The 20,275-nt window shown below is 42.2% G+C and overlaps 1 protein-coding gene across 1 annotated transcript in view; it reads left to right on the forward strand.

Moving 5' to 3' along the window:
• Positions 1-379: 379 nt before the first annotated feature.
• Positions 380-20,275, forward strand: part of PITPNC1 (phosphatidylinositol transfer protein cytoplasmic 1) — a 162,314-nt gene continuing 142,418 nt past the window's right edge. The window contains exon 1 of the mRNA XM_063293487.1: positions 380-1,300. Coding sequence (XP_063149557.1) covers positions 1,241-1,300 — 60 coding nt within the window. The 5' untranslated portion in view covers positions 380-1,240. The remainder of the gene's footprint in view (positions 1,301-20,275) is intronic.

Raw genomic sequence — 20,275 nt, forward strand, 5'->3', positions numbered from 1 at the left:
GTCCCCAGTAAAGACATTGCCCTAATAGAGACTCAGGATGTTCCTGATGGCCCCAAAGGGGGTCTTTCCTTTCTCTGCGCTTGTGCACGGCATCGTGTTTCGGCTTCCCCAGTTTTCAGGTCGAAGTCCCACGTCCAGCACAGGTCTAGCCCACGAGGTTGTCTCACTTCCCCAGCGACCTTAGCCCACAGACCACCCGGTTTCTAAACTTGTCAGCTGCCTTCAACTACTGCTCTGAGCGTAACCCCCCCCCTTTTTTTTTTAAAGAGAAAGTCTGAACTGATTCTGCTTCTCTTCCTCCTGCTGCTGCTGCTTCGCGTGCCAGCGGCTTTCCTTTCCCGCTGCCGCATCGGCAGAGCCACGCTCTTCGGTTTAAAAGGGTCGTCTGCTTCGCTGAGCCACGTCTCTATTGGCCGGATGGGGCCCTCCTTCCTGCTGGGGCTGCTGATGTCAGACACGCTCTCACACCCTTCCTAAGCTCGTTGCCGCCGCCGCCCCTCCTGCTGCTGCTGCTGCTGCGGCAGAGGCTTCTCGGCGCGGCCAGAGACGACCCGAGCGTAGAGCCTCTCTGGAGGGGAGAGCCCAGCCCCTCCGACGATCCCAGCAGCCAGGCAGAAGCAGCTCCTTCCTTCCACCTCCCGCCCTCTCCCGCTGCAGCAATGCTGAACGCCTGAGAGCCGCTCGCCCAGTGAGGCGGAGGGAGCTTGTTTACCAGGCGGAGAAGGAAACGTTAGCAACCCTTTTGTCTTGGAAGGAAGCATCTCCTTCGGCGGCGGCCGCTGTTCCCGGGGGCTGCCTCCCAGGCTGGGACGCGGACTGCTCGCTCCAGCCTGCTTTTACTGTACTTCGGTTTTTGGAAACATGTCTCGATGCTGCAGCGGCAAAGAAACGTCCCCCGCTCAAGCGTTCCCGGCGGATGCCTTTGTATGAACGCCTCCCGTTCCGTTTGAGCCGCCTTTTGTGTGTGCACGGATGAAACCAAGCACCTGACCACAGTTGGAAGCTGCAAAACTGGAAGATCGGAGAAGAACATCGCGGGGTGTTTTTTCTTTCCTTTTCCCCGGTGGCCGGGTCAGCCTTCTAGATGGTGGCAGCGGCGACATCTACGGACATTGCCAAGCACGCGTCCTCCGGGGTGCTGTAGATCGTTGGTGGTTTTACATTTAAGTATTTGGAAGCCTTTGGCTACAGTCGGGGTGCGTTGTGGTCGCGTTTCTCCTAAACTGCTGGTTTGCATTTAATGTGTCGGAATATGCTCATGAAGGAGTATCGGATCTGTATGCCTTTGACAGTTGAAGAGGTGAGTGTGCATTGCCTAATAAACGCTTCGTGGTTCGCTTAACTGTTCCTTTCCTGGAGGTGACCAGCGGGGTAGGCGGCGATCCATTACTGCTTTTTCACGGAGTTCTTTTTATTCTTACAAGTATGTTGAGGGATCCTAGTTCTGCCGCGGTAGCAAGAACGTGGAGGTAAGGCCAAGGAAATGTACTAATTTGCTAAAGCATCAGAATCTTGGTTGGCCGCCCAGCTTTGCTAGGGAAAAAAGAAACACATTCTCGCGCACACACCTTGGATGGCCCTGATGTGGGCTGCAATTATCGTACGGAGAATTTATCTGGTAAAAAACTAACTTAACAAGAAAAAAATGCTCTCTCTTCCCCCCCCACCCACCCACCCAACGACGTTATTTCCATTCTCCGAGTTTATACAGTTGATAAAGCTTGAACATTTCTATTTAAAGTTGCATTTTTAAGAGAGCTTGCCTCTTCCAATACATGTAATAAGTAGCCAGCCCTTCTTCTGGTATTTCACTAAAGCAATGCATACCATAACATGTGCGTGCTGCGCTAGGTACCTGAATTGAAGGGGGGGCAAGCAGGCATGACGGCTTAGATCTCTGCATAGAAGGGACTGTTCGTGTGCAGAATGCAACAGGTTTCAGTGTCATACCAGCTACAGTTTTAATCAAAGTCGTAATAGTTGCTTTACTGAAATAAAGTTTTGATGTTGTTTATACAGTAAACTTCAAACTTTCTTTTTTTCCCCCCTCTTTGTATTAGCATTCTCGGTTTTGATTACGAAACTGAAATGCTGTAATCTGAATCGGAAAACAGTTTAAATTACAGTTGTTGCCTTAATGGTAATCCAGTCAATACCAATCAAGTTTCTTTTCGCCTTTATTCTTTTGGCAATGCCAAATACATTCGGTCTCTCTCTCTCCCCCCTTCTCTCTCTCTTTCAAAATGTGCTGTAGGCCACAAGGGGGCGCTTTTGGGATAGGTAATTCTCTCCAGAGCTATATTCTTTTCCTTTCTGTTTGATCCAAATATGTATAGTGGGAAGAATCCCATTTCTAGGTTGTGTGTGTGTGTGTGTGTGTGTGTGTGCACGTATCTTTTTTCAACAACAAGTTTTAGTCTTGCATCCCTGCATTTTGCATCCTTGCTGGATTTATGATGATTTTTGCATAAAAACTAGTTTAAATGTTCTGGCACTGCTGCAATTCTTCCCAATTTCTGTAATGAGAAGATAGAAATGCAGACACTTGTCATCTGATTCATTTTGTTCTGCATCTATATTATCTTAGCTGGCCAAAATTCAGTGCATATGATATATTTGGTATCTTTTAACAGTTTGGGCTGACTGGACGTTGTATGAATGTTTCCTTCAACAGCTTTGTGGATTCTTCTGGCTCCTCTGTCTGCCAGCCAAACCAGCACTCTTATGTTTAGGAGAGTTTTGCCAATAATTCAACAGAAGTTGCTAGTCCTCAGAAGCTAATACAACTAACGTGTGTTGTTAATGTTCCTCTTTCTTAGCCATTTCTCAGTAGTTAAATTTTAACACCACCTCCCCCTTTCCATTTCAAAACTTTTACAGCCTGGTTGCCTGGAGCTTGTCATAAGCAAATGAGACAAATGGCTGTTTACATGCCTGACTTAAAATGTACTTTATAGTTCAGTAGAGACGACCAGTTTGGTAAGTGGTCAAGGCACCAGGCTAGAAACCAGGAAACTGAGTTCTAGTCCCGCCTTAGGCATGAAAGCCAGCTGGGTGACCCTGGACCAGTCCCCTTCTCAGCCCTAGGAAAAAGAAGACAATGGCAAACCACTTCTGAAATCTTGCCAAGAAAACTGCAGGGACTGGTCCAGGCAGTCTCCAGGAGTCAACACTGACTTGAAGGCACAAACACATACACACACACACACATAGTTCAGTAGAAGTAAAAATTCAGATCCTTGGTTCTTTCACAGATACGGAAAAAAAACTTTCCTACTTCCTTTCCTGGTCTAGGGTAATCACTGTTTGCCACTTTGTCTGAATTTGCAAATTGCGGTTCATGCTTTTCTTGCAGAATAGGACTGGTGCAAATAATTTTCCACACCAGGAAAAATAAGAAACAGTTTGCTTAAAATGAAGGAAGGAACCTCAGAAGCACTCAGTTCAGAGTTGGGCTTGTATAGATCGCCAAATCACAACTTTGTGCCATATATGACTGAACGTGATGGTCTAAAAATATGAACCAGGAGCAAAATGTGATGGCTTTTAGGTCAGCCTTTATACATGTAACCCCAGAGGACTGTCTTTATGATTGTGCAGGTGAGGTGCAATAAGATTTTCTGTATTCACAAAAAGCCTAGGCATACCATTCCCATTCATGGAGAGGCATGGGTCCTGCTCTTAGCCCTGCTTCTGGAACTGGGATGGACAACCACCAGCTCTTGGGATGTTGCAGAATCTCAATTCCCAGTAGCCACACCCAGCATGGCCAATGGCAGGGGGATGCTGGAGGACCACATGTTGCCTCTTTCTGATCAGAAGGCTCTGGGCACTCAGTTTGCCACCTTAGCTTCTTTTACAAGGGGGTAAAGTTCAGTAGTCTTTATACTAGGTGTGTCCTTCAAGTTGTGCTTAGATACAGAACCTACAACTGTATCTAGAAAGTGGCAACTAATTCTCTATGCAAATATAAATTCTCTACTCCAGAAGGCTTGTTTTGAATTGTGCCCATTGCTATCAGTAGAAAACAGTAGCAATCAGTGGGTACCCTTGTTTCTTCATCAAATACTTGAGAGCTGGAAGACAAGTTTAAATAAGTTCCTCCTGGTGGTTCTTTTCTTGAGGGCCTTGAAATATTTCGCTCTTAGGAACTGTCACCTTCTTGATAATGGGCTGGAATCTTTTGCCGTTTTGTACTCTAAGCAGTGATAAATGTATGAGTACATTCTGACTAGGCTTATAGGAACAAGCTGTAGCTTTCCTTGGATCCTTTGTTTCCATGTTGCTTTCCTTTTATTTAAAAATGGGGCTGTGCATATCTGACCTTTAAACATTTATCATCAAAGTGGACTTTTTCCTTGAATAGTTCATGTATTTGCTGTAATTCTCATGTGATTTGAGTCATATTGGGATAATACGTCAAAACCTCCACTTTAGGCTGCTATAGCTATTTCCAGTAAATCTGATTGGGGAAGAAATCTAATGTATGAAATCTGACATTGTTAAATTGTTGATTGTACATTGGCTAAGGATCTTCTTATATTATTTAAATACTGAATTCTGAGCAAATTTTATCACGCAGTTAGCACTCAATAGTATTTCAATGAGACATTCATGTAATAGCCCACTTAATGCAAAAGGTACTTCAGGTGGAATGCATTAAACTGATTCATTGTAACTATAAATGTTTGTTTACACTAGAAAAAGTTCCCTTGGCATAATCAGCACTTATGACTGGAAAAAGATCTGAAATAAGTTTGCCCTAAAGATTTAGTTGTTCCTGGTCTTTGTTCAAGTGCATGTCATACAGACAGGGGCTCTGCTTAACATATTTCCCCAGACTTCAGTTAAATATAATGCTGTCTTAATTTCATGATTGCTTTTAAAAATAATTTTATCTATCACTTTCAGAAAGTGATGGAAGAACCTTCAAGGAAGCTAACAGAACTGATAAAAACAATTCAGTGTAAGTGAAGCATTACAATGAAACATCCAAAATAAACATAATTGAGGAGTGAATGGTAAATAGAACACAATATTCAGTTACTGAAACTGATACAGTACCTAATAGAATTGAATTGATCAAATGATTGAATTTCATAAAAAAGAGCCATCTGGACTTCTCAGGGGTTCCAAAGCTTAGATGCTGGATCTCCACATAATTCTCTATTCAAACTGTGTCACTAGAATCCTAAATGAGAAATACTGTCCAACACAGAATAATTTTGTATTGCTGTTATATTGTGCTGGTCAAATACACCCACAGAATTTGATTACTGGTGTCTACAGCTCTCCTGAGCTAGATGATATGAGCTAGTGAAGGATACTAGTTATTTGCTGCAAAGCCTAACGTACTTCAAGATGTCTTAAAACTGAATATTGCTGGTTTGTTGCAGGCTAGATAACTATATGATAATTTACAAACCCATTAGGTAGTTTTCAAGACCACCACGTAAGCCAAAGTTTACAATGCAGTGATGTTGGATGTCATAGCCCCTGCTGCTCTGTATGGGCAAGACCATGAATATCTTATGAGATTTCAAGGAAGAATGCCAAAATCACATAAGATTTGGCATCTTGTGAGATGTAACTGTATTTTGCCCATTTAAAAAATGTGCATTTATTTTGCCATGGGCATGAGGGGCTATCATCATTATCCTCATGAACCATCCATGGTCCTTTGACCACAAATTAGGAACTATTGACTTAGATTAACAGTTGTTAAAGCATCACCCAGAGAACACATGCCAGGTAACAGCCAATCATGGTTTATCACTAACTCTCTTTTTTGACAGTATCCTGACAATCTTTGCACTAGCTAACACTTTCCTGGATTTAATACTATTACCGGGAGGAAAAGCCTGCTTTCCTTTGTTTAGATCAGAGCAATTGCATGCAGAATGGGGAAGAGCTAAACTTTCCCCCAGCTTCTATATTTTACCTCTGAAAAACAAAGCAGGAACAACCTCATTTTCTAGGAGCACTAATGAGTGCTTAACCACAAGCTAGCCATTCAGCTGGGTTTGTGTTATAGCTGGCTTTTCCTCCAGAAACTTAAGACCACATTCATAACAGGTCCAATGTTATTCCTACCTCAGTAACGTGGTGAGATAGGTTGTGCAGAGAGAAGGACTTCCCCAAAGTTACTCATTGAGCTTCCATGCTGGAGAATGGACTTAATCCTAGGTTTTCCCATTCTTAGTCCAACACCTTAACCTCTCCATCAGACTGGTTCTCTGCCATCATTATCTAGCCACAATCATTTGGGTCAGTCTTTTCCTCAGCTTATTATAAAAATGACAGCCTTTGTGCTTGCTTGTAATCTATTTCCAATTGACCTTAGGAAAAGATGTAGCTCTGTAAACTATTTAGGAATCCAACATACTTCCTCTTTAATTCAAGGAGGTGAAGGTAAATGGGTTTTTCAAAAGGAATTGGTATTTCTATTTGCCAATTACAAATGCTCCGAAGGGATACACATTACATTGTCTTATCTTCTTTTTGTCATTGTTGCATAATATCAAGTTGTGACAGCGTTCCATGATATTTTTAGAATGCAGCAAAGTCTTTTCCCCTTTTGATCTACTCATTTTCATTTCAAGCATGTTTTATGCTTATGACAAGCTGCAAGCAAAAAATACTCTAAAATTCTCTTTTCTTTCACCCAACCCCAAAATTATTAAAGTTGCCTTAGTATGAAGTTAAATTTAAGCAGTGAAAAACTGGAAGAGGATGAGACTGCTGATTATTCTAAGAGCTGCTGCAATTGTCAAATCTACCACTTTGTACAATATCTGCTTACAAAGGGTGCATAACTAACTAATGCTTTCTCTAGGAGAAATATATAGCCCTATCTTCCATCTGGTACCATTCTGCTCTGAACACTCCTGTGAAGATTATTTAATCTTAGTAGAGGAACATACCGCATTCAACTTAACTGCTCTCTTGACTTCTGGTATTTACCCATTGAGAAATGCATTGTAGCAATACTTGGCGATGTGGCAACTAAGTTTACTAGGCTCTAAGAAATGTCTGTCAAAATGTGTTTTAATATATTTTACACACTATTTCTTGAGAGTCTTATCTTTGTATTGACTTACTTTTGACATCAGATACATCAGCACTGCAGTTTTCAGATTCAGATCTCTCTCTTACTTGATTAATGTCTACGTCTCATTAGCTATAATATTTCAGCACCCGTACAAATGAAGTTATAATCCATCAGAAAAAAAAACAAGGTCCTTATGGTGATTTAAAACCTAATTTATTTATTCTGATATATTTCAGGGATGATAGCCGCTTGATCAGTTTTGTAGACCTTTATACCAAAATTGGCATTTCTGTACACCCCTGTTTTTGAGACACTGAGAATTGAAAACACCGAGATTAGACAAAAACGAGATAAAGAAAAGTATAGAATGTGATAATTACCTTATTGGCTGTGGGTATTCCAAAACAGCTGCTGGTGTGATCCAGACATTTCGGCATTGATGAGCTGCTTAATGCATGTAGGTAAAGGTAAAGGTTTCCCTTGACATTAAGTCCAGTGGTGGAGATGATGGAACTTCGTGATCAGGAATAGAGGACTTCTGTCCTGTGAGCTGATCTGAGGTCTACTCATGGTATCTTAAGGGAGACCCTCTCCCCCCCCCCCGCCAAATCTTTCTCTACTGTCTTTTGGCCACATAACCAGGCACTCTGTGCAAGAACAGCTGATCTTCAGCCATCTCATATCTTTCTTCTGAGAAAAGCACAGAATGGAATCAATCTGGTGGAGTAGCTAAAGTGCTGGATTAAGACAGGGAACTCACGGTATAACAGTTGGTGTCTCTTCAACCAAATAGGAGAGAGTGGTACCATTCTACTCTGAACGCTCCAGTGAAGCATACTGCCTTTTGGATTTATTTAACAATAAATGAAATATATACAAATAGGGCAGTAGAAACGAGCAGGACTCATGTTTGAGAGTGCTTCATCTTCTAGACCAGTGTTTCGCAACCTTGGCAACTTGAAGATGCATGCTGGTTAAGGAAATCTGGGAGTTGAAGTCCACACATCTTCAAGCTGCCAAGGTTGAGAAACACTGTTGTAGACCAACTGGAAGCACAGGCTGGGCATTTTCCATGAAGGGGATTCCATGTGAAGTGGGAGGCTGCCTTGTTGCTAGTGGAGATGGGGAGCCATTGCTCTCCACTTTCCCATGCATGACAGCAAACTGCATATCAGGCACAACAATAAATATTATTTTTCTAGACTTTCAACTCTATTTGCAGGAACTTGCTTACAAAAGAAGCCTCACAGGCAAGACTTAGTTCAGTATGTTGCTTAAAGCAGACAAGAAAGAAACAGTCGAAGTGAATATTTGTAGCTCAGGGTTGAACTATGGAGTCCTTGGTGCTCTCTGAGCCTTATTTTCTTGCAGACGTTTCATTGCCAGACTATGCAACATCCTCAGTGCGAAAAGGGAGTGGGCCTTGCTCTCTGTTTATATACCGTGGGTTGTCCAGCTTGTGTTATTCCCTCCTTAGGAGTTCCTTGATTGGGCTGTTGTTTGCTGCTTGGTTGATTGATTGAGTTAATAGTTCCTTGATTAGGATATATTATGCTGTTTGATTGTTCATCTGGTGTTAATCCTAGTGCTAATCTTTGCATATCTGGGTGTTGACTGCTGGCAAGGAGGTGTCTGGTCTTTTGGTTTTTCTATTGTCTCTTTTGAATGGTATGTAAATGTTGTTTACCTCTATGTGTCTGTTGATGGCTGCTTTGTCTGAGTGCCAGGCCTCCAGGAATTCTCTAGCGTTTTTGGATTTGGCTTGATCTACTGTAGGATGCTCTCCGTTTCCCAGTTGAAACTATGGTTGAGTCTGTCCATGTGTTGTGAGATTAAGGAGTTCTCATCATGTCTTCTGACTGCTAGTTGGTGTTGGTGGATGCGCTCTGCTAGCCTTCTGCCTGTCTGTCCTACATAGTGGCTGTTACAGTCTTTGCATTTTATGTTGTAAATACTCCTGTTTTTTCTTCTTGGACTATTGGGTCTTTGGGGTTACTTAAGATATTTTGAAGAGTTTTAGTTGGTTTATGTGCTGCGGTGATGCCATGTGGTTGTAACAGTCTGTTGGTGGTTTCTGAGATGTTTCTGATGTATGGCAGTGTTATCCTTTTCATAGCTTCCGTTGGTTGGGTAGTAGTGGGGTGAGTGGTGAGGCACTTTTTGATAAAGTTGCATGGGTATCCATTTTGCTGGAAGATGCTGTATCAGTGGTCTGTTTCCTTTTTCTGGTGTTCTGAGTTGCTGCAGTGTGTAAGTGCTCGTCTGAATAATGTTCTTATGCAGCTCCTCTTGTGGGGGGTTGGGTTGTTGCTTTGGTAATGGAGCGCTTGGTTAGTGTGGGTTCATTTCCAGTAGATTTGTGTTTCTAACTTACCATCATTTCCTCTACTGATGGGGATGTCCAAGAAGGGTAGTGTGTTGTTTTCTTCTTCCCTTGTGAATTTTATTCCATTGAAGATGTTGTTGATGGTTTCATGTGTTTCCTCCAGTTGTTCCTTTTTTAGTATGACAAACGTGTCATCTACGTACCGGATCCACACTTTGGGTTGTATGCGTGGGAGTGTTATCCTTTCCAGACACTGCATTACAATCTCTGCTATGAGTCCTGAAATAGGTGATCCCATGGGTTCACCTATTTCATGATATATTCACCTGCATATATACAAGAAGAGCTTGTATATATGCAGAAGATCTGTAGCCTTCTGCAGAATGTACTGCAGAATGCCAGATTGAGCCCTTTTTCTCCCCTCACCCAGGGTTTAAGTTCTAGTTCTTCCATCTGAGTCAATGGGCTTTTGGCTGTTCTTTTCCCTCCATCGAAGGTCAGAGATCCTGCTCAACCTTTACAAAAGGGTTCTGGCTGGCCTGAGAACTGTTGGTTGCTATCTCACCAGCTTCAGCCATTATATATAAGTATAGACTCTGCTAGGATTGGGACAGGTTATAAATATTCTACGTTAAATAAATAATTATATCAGGCACTGGGCTTTTCAGGAAGGGACAGGGCTCCTCCTCACAAATGCCCAACACTTTCTGACTTTGTTCATCCTGCGATGGTGAAAATTAGATCTAATCTCCAGACAGATGCAGTTCTTCACCTTTGTTCCTGATGAATTGCAGCTCACTTTTTTGGACTTAAGCTTTGAAGTTTCTTTGTTCATGCAAGGTCACTTTAAACTTAGTTTGTTGTGAGTCTTCAAAATGGTCCTCCGTTTTTTAAATATTACCTTTTATTTTGACCGGTTTGTGCCTATTTGTCTTAGATGAATAGTAATTTGCATTGCTGATAAATAAGGGCACATATATCAGAAAATAAGTAACTATATCATTCCTGGGTACAGTGCTATCAGAGTAAATACCGAGTCAGAGTTGACTTGTGGGTCTTCCATGGGTTTTGGTTGCTGTTTTTGGTGGTGTTGTGGGTTCTGTTGCTGCTAAATAGTCATTTCAAATTAGTCTGCTGTGGGTTAGTGCTGACCTGCTACCAAGACTTGGGTAGAAGATGTCTTTGCCCAGGTGGGCTGTAAGTCACTGATAATAGATTTGCATGATTTTAGCCCAAAAACGTAGATCAGGGGAAGGCTTTTTTCCCCAGTTGTTTGATTATGCTCTGCCTGGGGGCTGCCAGTGTGCGGAGTTGAAATTTTTTTTTTCTGTTCAGAGAATTTGGGAGTGGAACAGAGGCATTAACAAAATTGGTGTCTGAGTTGGAGGGAATTACTTAGACCAGGGGTTGGCAACTTAGGGCATGCAGGCCAGATATGGCCCACCACCTGAAGCCATCCACTCTGTGGTCCCCAGAAGAAATATATTTCCCCAGCCCTGCAAGAGAGAGGGAGAGAGCACTTGCCGCCTCCTCGGGCAGTTATTTTGGTGACAGTGTCACCAGTCGCTTGAGTGCAGGTAGAGCAACATGTCCCCCAGAAATGACAATGGTGATGATATGGCTCCTGGCCCATACTCAGGTGGCCGACCCCTGATTTAGACCATCAAAACCAACCCCTTGCTCACTGCCATGAATCCAAATTAAAGCATTCCAGACAAATAACTGTCATGCCAGGACTTTACCTTAGATTTTCAAAAGGGAAGCAGAGTTGGACCTGGTTAGTACTTGGATGGGACACCACCAGGAAATCCCAGGGTTATAGACTGGACTGGGAAGCCAAAAAACTTCTGGCAGAAGGCAGTAGCAAACTATGCCCTTATTGCTGCCAAGAAACTACAGTACATGGCCATTTCTATGTAGTTACCAGAAACTGAGTTCCTGATCTTCGTCTTTGGTCTGAGTGTCTAAGTCTAAGTTGGTTTGAATGTCCGGATGCTCACCGAACACAAGCTGAAAAAGCACCTTTGGGCAGATGCAGAACCTGGGACAGAAGGCAGCATTTGGATTAACTGGGCCCTAATACTCTCTACACACACACACACACACACACACACACACACACACACACTAGCTCTTCATAGTTCAACCACAGCTATAGCGCATGCGGACCATGCCCATGAAAATGCTGGTGTTAGTGCACGTCTGTTTGTGTTAAAAAGCAGGAGCATGGCAGAGCAGAACTTCGAGAGAGATATTCAAGTGCAAGGGAAGTGTAGATTTGGAGGGTGGTTGCTTCAGCAGAGGACCCAGAGCTCACCTGAAATGTGGTGGTGGTGAGCCCTGTCCATCCTGGGGCTGTTTTTCAGTGGGTGGGGGGGTGTCCCACTGGGGTTCCACAGAAGCGACTAGGCGGCCTGCTTCAGAGTAACGGCTGCTTCAGAGTGAGAGCTGGGATTCTGATGAGGAGAAAGGGTGGCGTTTTCCAGTTGTGGGTGAGGGGAGGGAGAACACAGAGCTTGAATCTATCATGTAGAATGATATGGAAGTCCAGATGGATTTTTCCAATGCCTTTCATCCATGCCTTCAGGAGACTTCGAAACCTTTATTCTTAGTAAGTCATATATCCGTTTAGAATATTATTGTAGAGTCTCTAGAGTAAGCATAAGGATGCTGGCGTGCCATGGGGCTAGGAGAGCATCTTAGCTGTTGTACTTAGTTCAAGATGTATGCTTTCCCCCAGGCTAAAGTTATTGGAGGTGAAATACAAAGGAGCAGAGCTGGGCGAGTAAAGATTCCTGAATATTGTATAACCCACGGTTTTGGGTGTAATGGGCCACAGTGTTCATAATAGCTGGGATGGTGAATTCATAACAATTGTAGACAAATTGTAACTTTTTCAGGAGTAATTGATAGTTCAGTCTTTGATTTAATTTTTAAAATATTATAGTGCAACCTATTCAGAAGAAGCCAACAAACCTAATCCAAACCTTCATAATGTAGCATGGCCACATTATGTACAATAAAAATGTAAATTGATATTCAAAAGGATATTGTAATAGTGGCATGAGATTTCCAAACCTGTATCATTACCTGCGTTATTATGCAATCCAAGTAATGACTGTGTGCAAATAGCTCAAAATGAAAGAAATATCTCGTTGTGTTGTTGTTTATTCGTTCAGTCGCTTCCAGCTCTTCGTGACTTCATGGACCAGCCCATGCCAGAGCTTCCTGTCGGTCGTCAACACCCCCAGCTCCCCCAGGGACGAGTCTGTCACCTCTAGAATGTCATCCATCCACCTTGCCCTTGGTCGGCCCCTCTTCCTTTTGCCTTCCACTCTCCCTAGCATCAGCACCTTCTCCAGGGTGTCCTGTCTTCTCATTATGTGGCCAAAGTATTTCAGTTTTGCCTTTAATATCATTCTCTCAAGTGAGCAGTCTGGCTTTATTTCCTGGAGGATGGACTGGTTTGATCTTCTTGCAGTCCAAGGCACTCTCAGGATTTTCCTCCAACACCACAGTTCAAAAGCATCCATCTTCCTTCTCTCAGCCTTCCTTATGGTCCAGCTCTCGCAGCCATATGTTACTATGGGGAACACCATTGCTTTAACTATGCGGACCTTTGTCGTCAGCATGATGTCTCTGCTCTTAACTATTTTATCAAGATTTGTCATTGCTCAAAATGAAAGAAATATCTGCCTGATATCAAATTTAAAATAGCTAATTAACATTGTCTTGGAAATATATTCCTTTATTTTACTGGAAGAAGTGTGTTGAACTTAAAATGAAGAAATAAACCCAAACAATAACTGAACACTGAATTTTTAAAATAAAATTGAAAGCATTATAAGCCTATTAATTTCCATATATATACCTGAGGTTGAGGAAGACACATACCACTCATAGGGGGGTGAGAAGGGAATTTTAAAAAAAATAAATTTACGTGATTGAAAATGTTGAATTTGGTTGTAATATTGATATGGCTTGAATTTATCTATGCATTTATGTCTGTTGGAATGTAGAATTTTCTATGTAGAAATAAAATTTTGTAAATTAGGAAGCCTTTCAACAAGGCAGGGGCTGCCTTTCCCATAGCAGCCCTGCCCTGTGGAACCCCCTTCTCCCTGGGATCTAGCAGCCCCCCACCCCAGCCCTCTTTAGCCTTCTGGAAAGCCTTAAAGGGCTGTTTTTTCCTCCAAGCACTGGCATAGGGTAAGGCTGGAGCCTGAGGATTGTATGGATTGGAAATGCTGGGTCAGGTGCCTAGTTTTCTTGGTTTTCCTTTTTTTCTTTATAGTTTTTATTGTTGTTGGGTTTTATTATTGCTGTGAGCCACCCAGAATTGTGTTTTACAAGATAGGTGGCCATATAAGGCTTACAAACAAACAAACAGACTCATTGGTATCAACTATGGAGTTATTATCAAGATTTAGACACTTAAGTATCTGATGTTTCCACACTTAAACCTTATGGGCCATATAGTTAGAGACAACAATTTACTTTTATCTCTGTACCAGCACTGGTTTCTTGTTGTAACATCAGAAGAAATTGGAAGGATATTTAACCACTAGATTTGGAGCCATTAAAAAAAAAATAGTCAAAGCAGGTTGAATCAAAGCAGTCACTGTGCTCAGTTGGGTACAAAAATACGTGCTGGCAATGGCCAAATAAAGGATATTCTTGAAGAATGGGAATCTGGTAATATGTAAAATGGTGGGAATACAAAACGAGCGCTCTGGTCAGGCTTCTGGGATTTAGCAGGGTTTAGCACCCATTTCATTCCAAAGTGGCAGTTTATGCCAATGGGCAATCTAAGGGCCCCTCCACAGACAGCATATGGTGGCCCCACACAGTCATCCATGTCTTTGTCTTCCTTAGCAGGCTTGGCTTTGCACAGTTCAAATGACAAAACTTCTCTTTTGCGATTTATGATTCTGGAGCTCTTTAGAGTAGGGTGTTCTCCCTTTTGTGGGATTCTTGCCTCATCCAACATCCTACGCTTGGAGGTCTCAAGTAGATTTTATAGACAATATCAACAGCAATCCCCATCTTAATCTTTCTAGTTGGTTTTAATCAGCAAAAACCATCTGGCTACATTTTTGTTGCTTGTATAAGCAGCCTGCACTGAACTCTTGCTTCACCCCACTTCCTGGACCCTGGGCTCAAATGAGCCCCCCCCCCCCCGCAACAACCTACAACCATGGCTGCAGCTGTTGGAAAAAACTCCTGCTTGTAAAGCAGTGCTGTCATGCCATCATCACAGCTTTTCAGGGTGGGGGGGATTTATACACAGGAAGAATGACATCATGATGGCCAGGCAGCTTCTCTCTCATGAACAGCTCAAATTTTCTGCAAAACTGTCAAACACACAGCTGAAAGCTATTAATAAACCGTTTTAAGTCTAGCATCAGTAAAAGACAGTTGCATAGACATACCATTAATAATTGTAGATGAGAGGGTAAGTAATAAAGGAGTAACAAGGTATACGGCAAGGAAAAAGAGAATTGAACTTTAATTCTGTTTGTACACGTAGTACTACTCACAATCAACCATTAAGCATGAAAGAGACAATGTATTTGGTCTCGCACAATTGCTGCTATCTGTAACTGGGGAGATTCTGAGCTAGAGTGCAGCATCATAGTCTAATACACTTTATAGCCAACATAGGTGGCCAATTTAAATGCAGATTCCAGCTTAGCTTTAAGTGTGTTGCTGCCCTAGGGCCCTACATCTGAATCAAAAATCTCAAATCAAAGGGGGTAAATAGACAACATATTACATCCTAAAGAAAACTGAAATCTCAGATGGAAATATAGCATGATAGCTTTCTATCAGATATAACCGGGGGTGGGGGGGAGTGTTGATTTGAATCAGAAATGAATAAGTACATAGGAATAAAATAACACTCATATTACACTTCCGTAGTTGAAGTTGTATTGAAAGGTGATTAAGCTAGGTAGTTGAGAATATACAGGTACGGCTGTTTAGCATGGAAATTTAGCAGAACATTTTTTACTGATCCTCTTCAATTTGGTTTTAATGTGCACTTAGTTTTTGATGCTTGGGTTATCCTGTTTTGTTAATAGGCATGTCCACATAATAATTATGTCCACATAATAATTACATATTCTTCCTTGAAAAGTAAAAATTTCTAAAATGCATGGTCTTTTCAAAATTTCCACTTACTGTATTGAAATTATTCCAGTGGGAGAAGTAAGGAATTGTGCCTCTGTGGCTGTTTTCATGCATCACACAAGCATGGGTTTTTAAACCATGGTTTATTAAGTAAATCACATTTACACAGGTTTATACAATGGTGTTAGGTGCAAATCATATTTTGGGTTCTTCCTCAAAGACATGTTAATGTGCATTCCTCCAGGGTTGAATCAGCAAAAAAATAATTTGCACTGCTGCAGTAGTCAAGCTCTAAGCTGCCTCAGTAACAAGGCTTGCAAGTGGTCCAGCTCTTACAACTTTGCTGACAATTTATGGACAGCAATTACTAGAGTCCTCTAGATATTCTTCTCCTCCCACCTAGCATCAGCAGCCATTGGGAAAGACTACCAGTCTCTCTCCTTAAAGTATGGGTGATGGGCTTGGGGGAGTGTGGGCGGGGGGCCTAGGATGCAAGCCATCGTCAGATTGCCTGAGTGACAGTTGCCAGCATGGAGATGCTCTACATTGGTAACCTGTCCCTTGGGTTGTTTCTGAACACAAGTCTACTGGTCTTCTGGAAAACCAGTGGAGTTGGACCCAAAAATAAACGGGGCTGAAAGGTCAGTGGGACAGAGAAGAGGAATGGGATAAAGTTGGAGAAAGCTTGGATGAGACTGAGAGAAGCTTGTTCTGCTTCACCTTAGCTTGTCCTTCATCCAGCAACCTGTCAGGTTTATGGACACAGGTTTGCCAGCCTTCCAGACGGGTGGATAGGTTTATTGGTCACTTGGGCTAGAACCAAAATGGTGTCAGTCCTGACTGGATCAATGCTAAGATTGTGAATGAGGTGTCACACATCATTCATATACTGAGTCTTGGGTTGGGAGAAGATAGAAAACACTACTGGTAGTCCTTGTTTAGCGACCATTTGCAGATATGACAGGGATGAAAAAATAACCTTATGACCAGTCCTCACATTTATGACCTTCACAGGTCTGTAAAGCAAAGGAAAGCTGAAGTAAGATCATAAGCACAGTCACAGTTTCACTCAGCGACTGTTTTGCTTAATGACTGAGTTGCCAATCCCAATTGTGGTTGCTAAACAAGGACTACTTCTACGTTAAACCTGGAGGAGCTAAGGACAACTTTATGCTACTTCCATGGTGGAAACTGCAGTATGAGGACATGTCCTCAGAAAGTGGTTAGAGGCGCAACTTTGAGTCATGATTAGGAGGCTGTGTGAAAGCACGCTGTGTGCAATGTGTGAATTAAGTCTAAATATAACAGCATTATAGGAAAAGTACCACCAAAGAAATCAGATTTCAAAAACCGTCTTCCCGACTGGACTTTAGCTTCCATTATTCTCAGTGATAGTCATGTTGATTAGGGAATTCTGGGAAATTAAGTCCAGATCAATACCAGGGGGGAAAGGCTACAATACAACTGGGCAACCAAGCATGAAGTGTGCACAGAATGAAACTCTCCTGTGTTGCATCCGTAATTTGCTATATAAATACTAGGGCAGTCTTGCCCACTGAAGCATATATTTGATATTTGTGAGTTCCACATCGCCATTGCAGGTTTATAATCCACTGTATACAAATAATACATATTCCTTCTATTTTGCTGATTTTGTTTCTAGCATTGTATACCCTTGTATGTATATAACACTTGGATCCTTTTTCAGCATAAGTTATTTGTGATCCAATAATCATAATAGTAATTTATTAAATCATAACAATTTATTGAACTTGTACGCTGCCCGACTCTCAGCAACTCTGGGCAGCACAACAATCTAGATTCGTATCCCATTTTGCACTCTGTTATAAAGTCACTAATTAGCATTTGCACTTGAAAGCTTTCACTTTAGTGATGCTTAATTTGGGCCAATAAAGGTCCAAGACTAATATGGATCTTGAGTTTTTAGAATCTCTTTCTGAAAGAATTTGTAAATAACAAATTGCCAAAAATAATTTAAATCCTGATTTTTTTTAAAAATGTATAAACATCTTAAACAAGATCCAATTATATTTTAGTTAATTTCTCTTTCCATTATAAAATTATATATTTGCTTACCTCCCCTTTTGTTGAGCTGGCAGCCCCCATCAAAATGAAAATCTTTGGTATTCTCTGAAATAGTGAGAGATTTTAGAATTTCAGTACTATTTATGATTGCTTTTTAAATTAGTAAAAGAATTCGAGAGATGTTTTCATGTAACAGCTTGTGGATTTGATCAAGAATTATTAGTCTATCTCTGGACAGTATTGAAGAATAGTAACAACACTTATTGAAATAGTGCATGTAATTTTATTAAAGATTAGTCCCAACCCCTTTTTTTTTTTCTAAATCCCAATTTGAGTCTTTCTTTCACTGTGTGTTTAAAAACAATCTTTGTATCCAAAAAAAAACCTGCCTTGCAATAATGGAACTCAGGTTTGTATTGCAAAGGCAAATTGAATCTAATCAGGACATTGGACGGTATTTCAGTAATGGGAAGGGACTAATCCTGTCCTTTTATCCTACAGCAGTAATGAAGGTAGCACTTAAGGTATGAAATGTCTCTCATACGGCATCTGTGCTTGGTAGCAAGGGTGAAATGCCATTATGTGTCCATTACGTGAACATGTCTGACCTTCAAACAACTTCTCATCTCATTCCTTCATCTCTGAGTATAGGAGAAATGTGGCAACTGAGGTACGGTAGGAAACCTCTGCCAGATCAGACTAACGGAGCATGGTGTAATTCAAGTTAATGTCGCTGTCTGCAAGCTGGCATTGTTCTCACGGATGTCTGTATTCCGTTCTTTTTTTAAAAAATCTAATTAAGAGTTGAATTTTTAAAAGCATGAAAACGGTGCAATTAATTAATGCAACACATGCACTTTTTTCCTGCCCCCCCCCCTGCCTTTTCAGTCAAACACCCCAGGATGTCCTACTCCCTTCAGCCAAAATCAGCCTTCTGTGAAGTGATGTCCTTCAGAGGGCCTGGATTTGCAGTTTGGAATGGCCGAGGACGAGGAAGGCTGAGGGGTCTTCCCAATGTATCTGGAGGGCATCAGGTTGCAAAAGGCTGGGTCTAAATTATGACAGTATGTATGTACTGTATTTTTTGAATTTATCTTAGTAGCTCCCAGGCAGGCTACAGGTTTTCCTTTTCTGGCAGCCAACACATTTCTCTCTCCAGACTCCAATTCCCTATCCCCAGGAGAAAGAGAAAAGCTGATTAGGAATAGGAACTTTCCAGGGCCCTGTAGTGCTTTAAAATGCCCACCACTGTACTGGAACGCCTGGGAAAGTTTTCCGTAAGTCTTTCCTCCCCAATGCTACCAGCCACCACCCCGTCTCCCTGTGATGCAAGGAGGCGTTAAAGCAGTGTTCCCCAACCTTGGCAGCTGGAGGATGTGTGGACTTCAACGATTCCCCAGCCAGCCAAGGTATTATCTTCCATTGACCAATAGAAAGGCAAGAAAAATTCAGGGAAGGTTTGCTGCTTTTAGGAAGAGCTAATCCTTATTTTTCCATACTTAAAACCACCCTTGGAAATCCATCCCCCCACCACCCCAGCCCCACTGCTGTAAGTTTTTCGAAGAGCCTTTGTGTTAATAGAAGTTGTTTTAAAGCTTCCTCACCTGTGTGGGGGCAGGCCACTTTGTGGATGTGGGAGTGCCTGAGTGTGGGTAGGTTAGGAATTGCAACCCTGCTGAGAGTGGTCTCCCCCCCATGTTGTACTCTGGCCCTGCTTCCTGCTGTTGTGTAACCCAGAAATTGTCTGTATGGAAACAGTTTGGCTGTTGAGCTGCAGTGAGTTCCTTGCGTCCTTTTAGGCCACTGGTTTGGATTTAGGTGTGTTCTTCCACTGTGAAAAAGCAATGATGGTGGTCTGATCAGTATCAAGATACTCCTCTTACATCTGCAACAAAGGCGATTGAGAATACCTGCAGCAACTCTGCTTTCAAGCCTCTAGGGTGGGGATGCACAGCTTGTGGTCTGTGGATTTACTGCAACCTGTCTGGCTGACTCATACAAGCTACAGGGACAACCCCCCGCCCGCTGCCCCTAATCTCTGTTTCATCTACACCTCGCCTTCCCAAAGGGTGAAAGGAGGGCACAGGCAAAACCGACAAGGGTTGAGCCTCCAAATCTTCCTGCTCGGGCACTTGCAAGCCCAGCTTTGCTTTAACTCCATGCCGGATGCAAGAAAACGAGTGACATCAAGGGGGCTACTCATGGGACAGGACATCACCTCCTAAGCATCCCCTCCCCCACTCTTATGCTACGGTAGATGACTGGCAAAAGCTGATCTGTAAACAATGTCGTGCCCCCGTCTCCCCTTCCACTGTTCTACAAGGAATGGTATTCAGTTGTGCTCTCTGCCCCATGTAATTTAGCTGGTTTTCTCCATAACTTACAATTGTTCTATCTGCATTGGTTTCTGTGTTGCCCATATCAAGGCGTAAAACCACTGAAATATCAGCATTCAGTCTAAGTGTGAAATTGAGACATCTATTGTAACAACATTAGTAGGTGAGAAAGCAGTAATCTGCTGACGCTAGAGAGGACTTACAGTATGTCATGCTGCAATTCAGTGTTTCTCAACCTTGGCCGCTTAAAGATGTGTGGACTTCAACTCCCAGAATTCCCTAGCCAACCACTTGAAGTCCACATTTCTCCAAGCGGCCAAGGTTGAGAAACACAGCTGTCATTGAATGAAGCAAGCAGGAAACTGCCAATCTTCTGCATATAAT

Source organism: Candoia aspera, chromosome 2 (assembly GCF_035149785.1).
Source record: "Candoia aspera isolate rCanAsp1 chromosome 2, rCanAsp1.hap2, whole genome shotgun sequence".
Classification (NCBI taxonomy): domain Eukaryota; kingdom Metazoa; phylum Chordata; class Lepidosauria; order Squamata; family Boidae; genus Candoia; species Candoia aspera.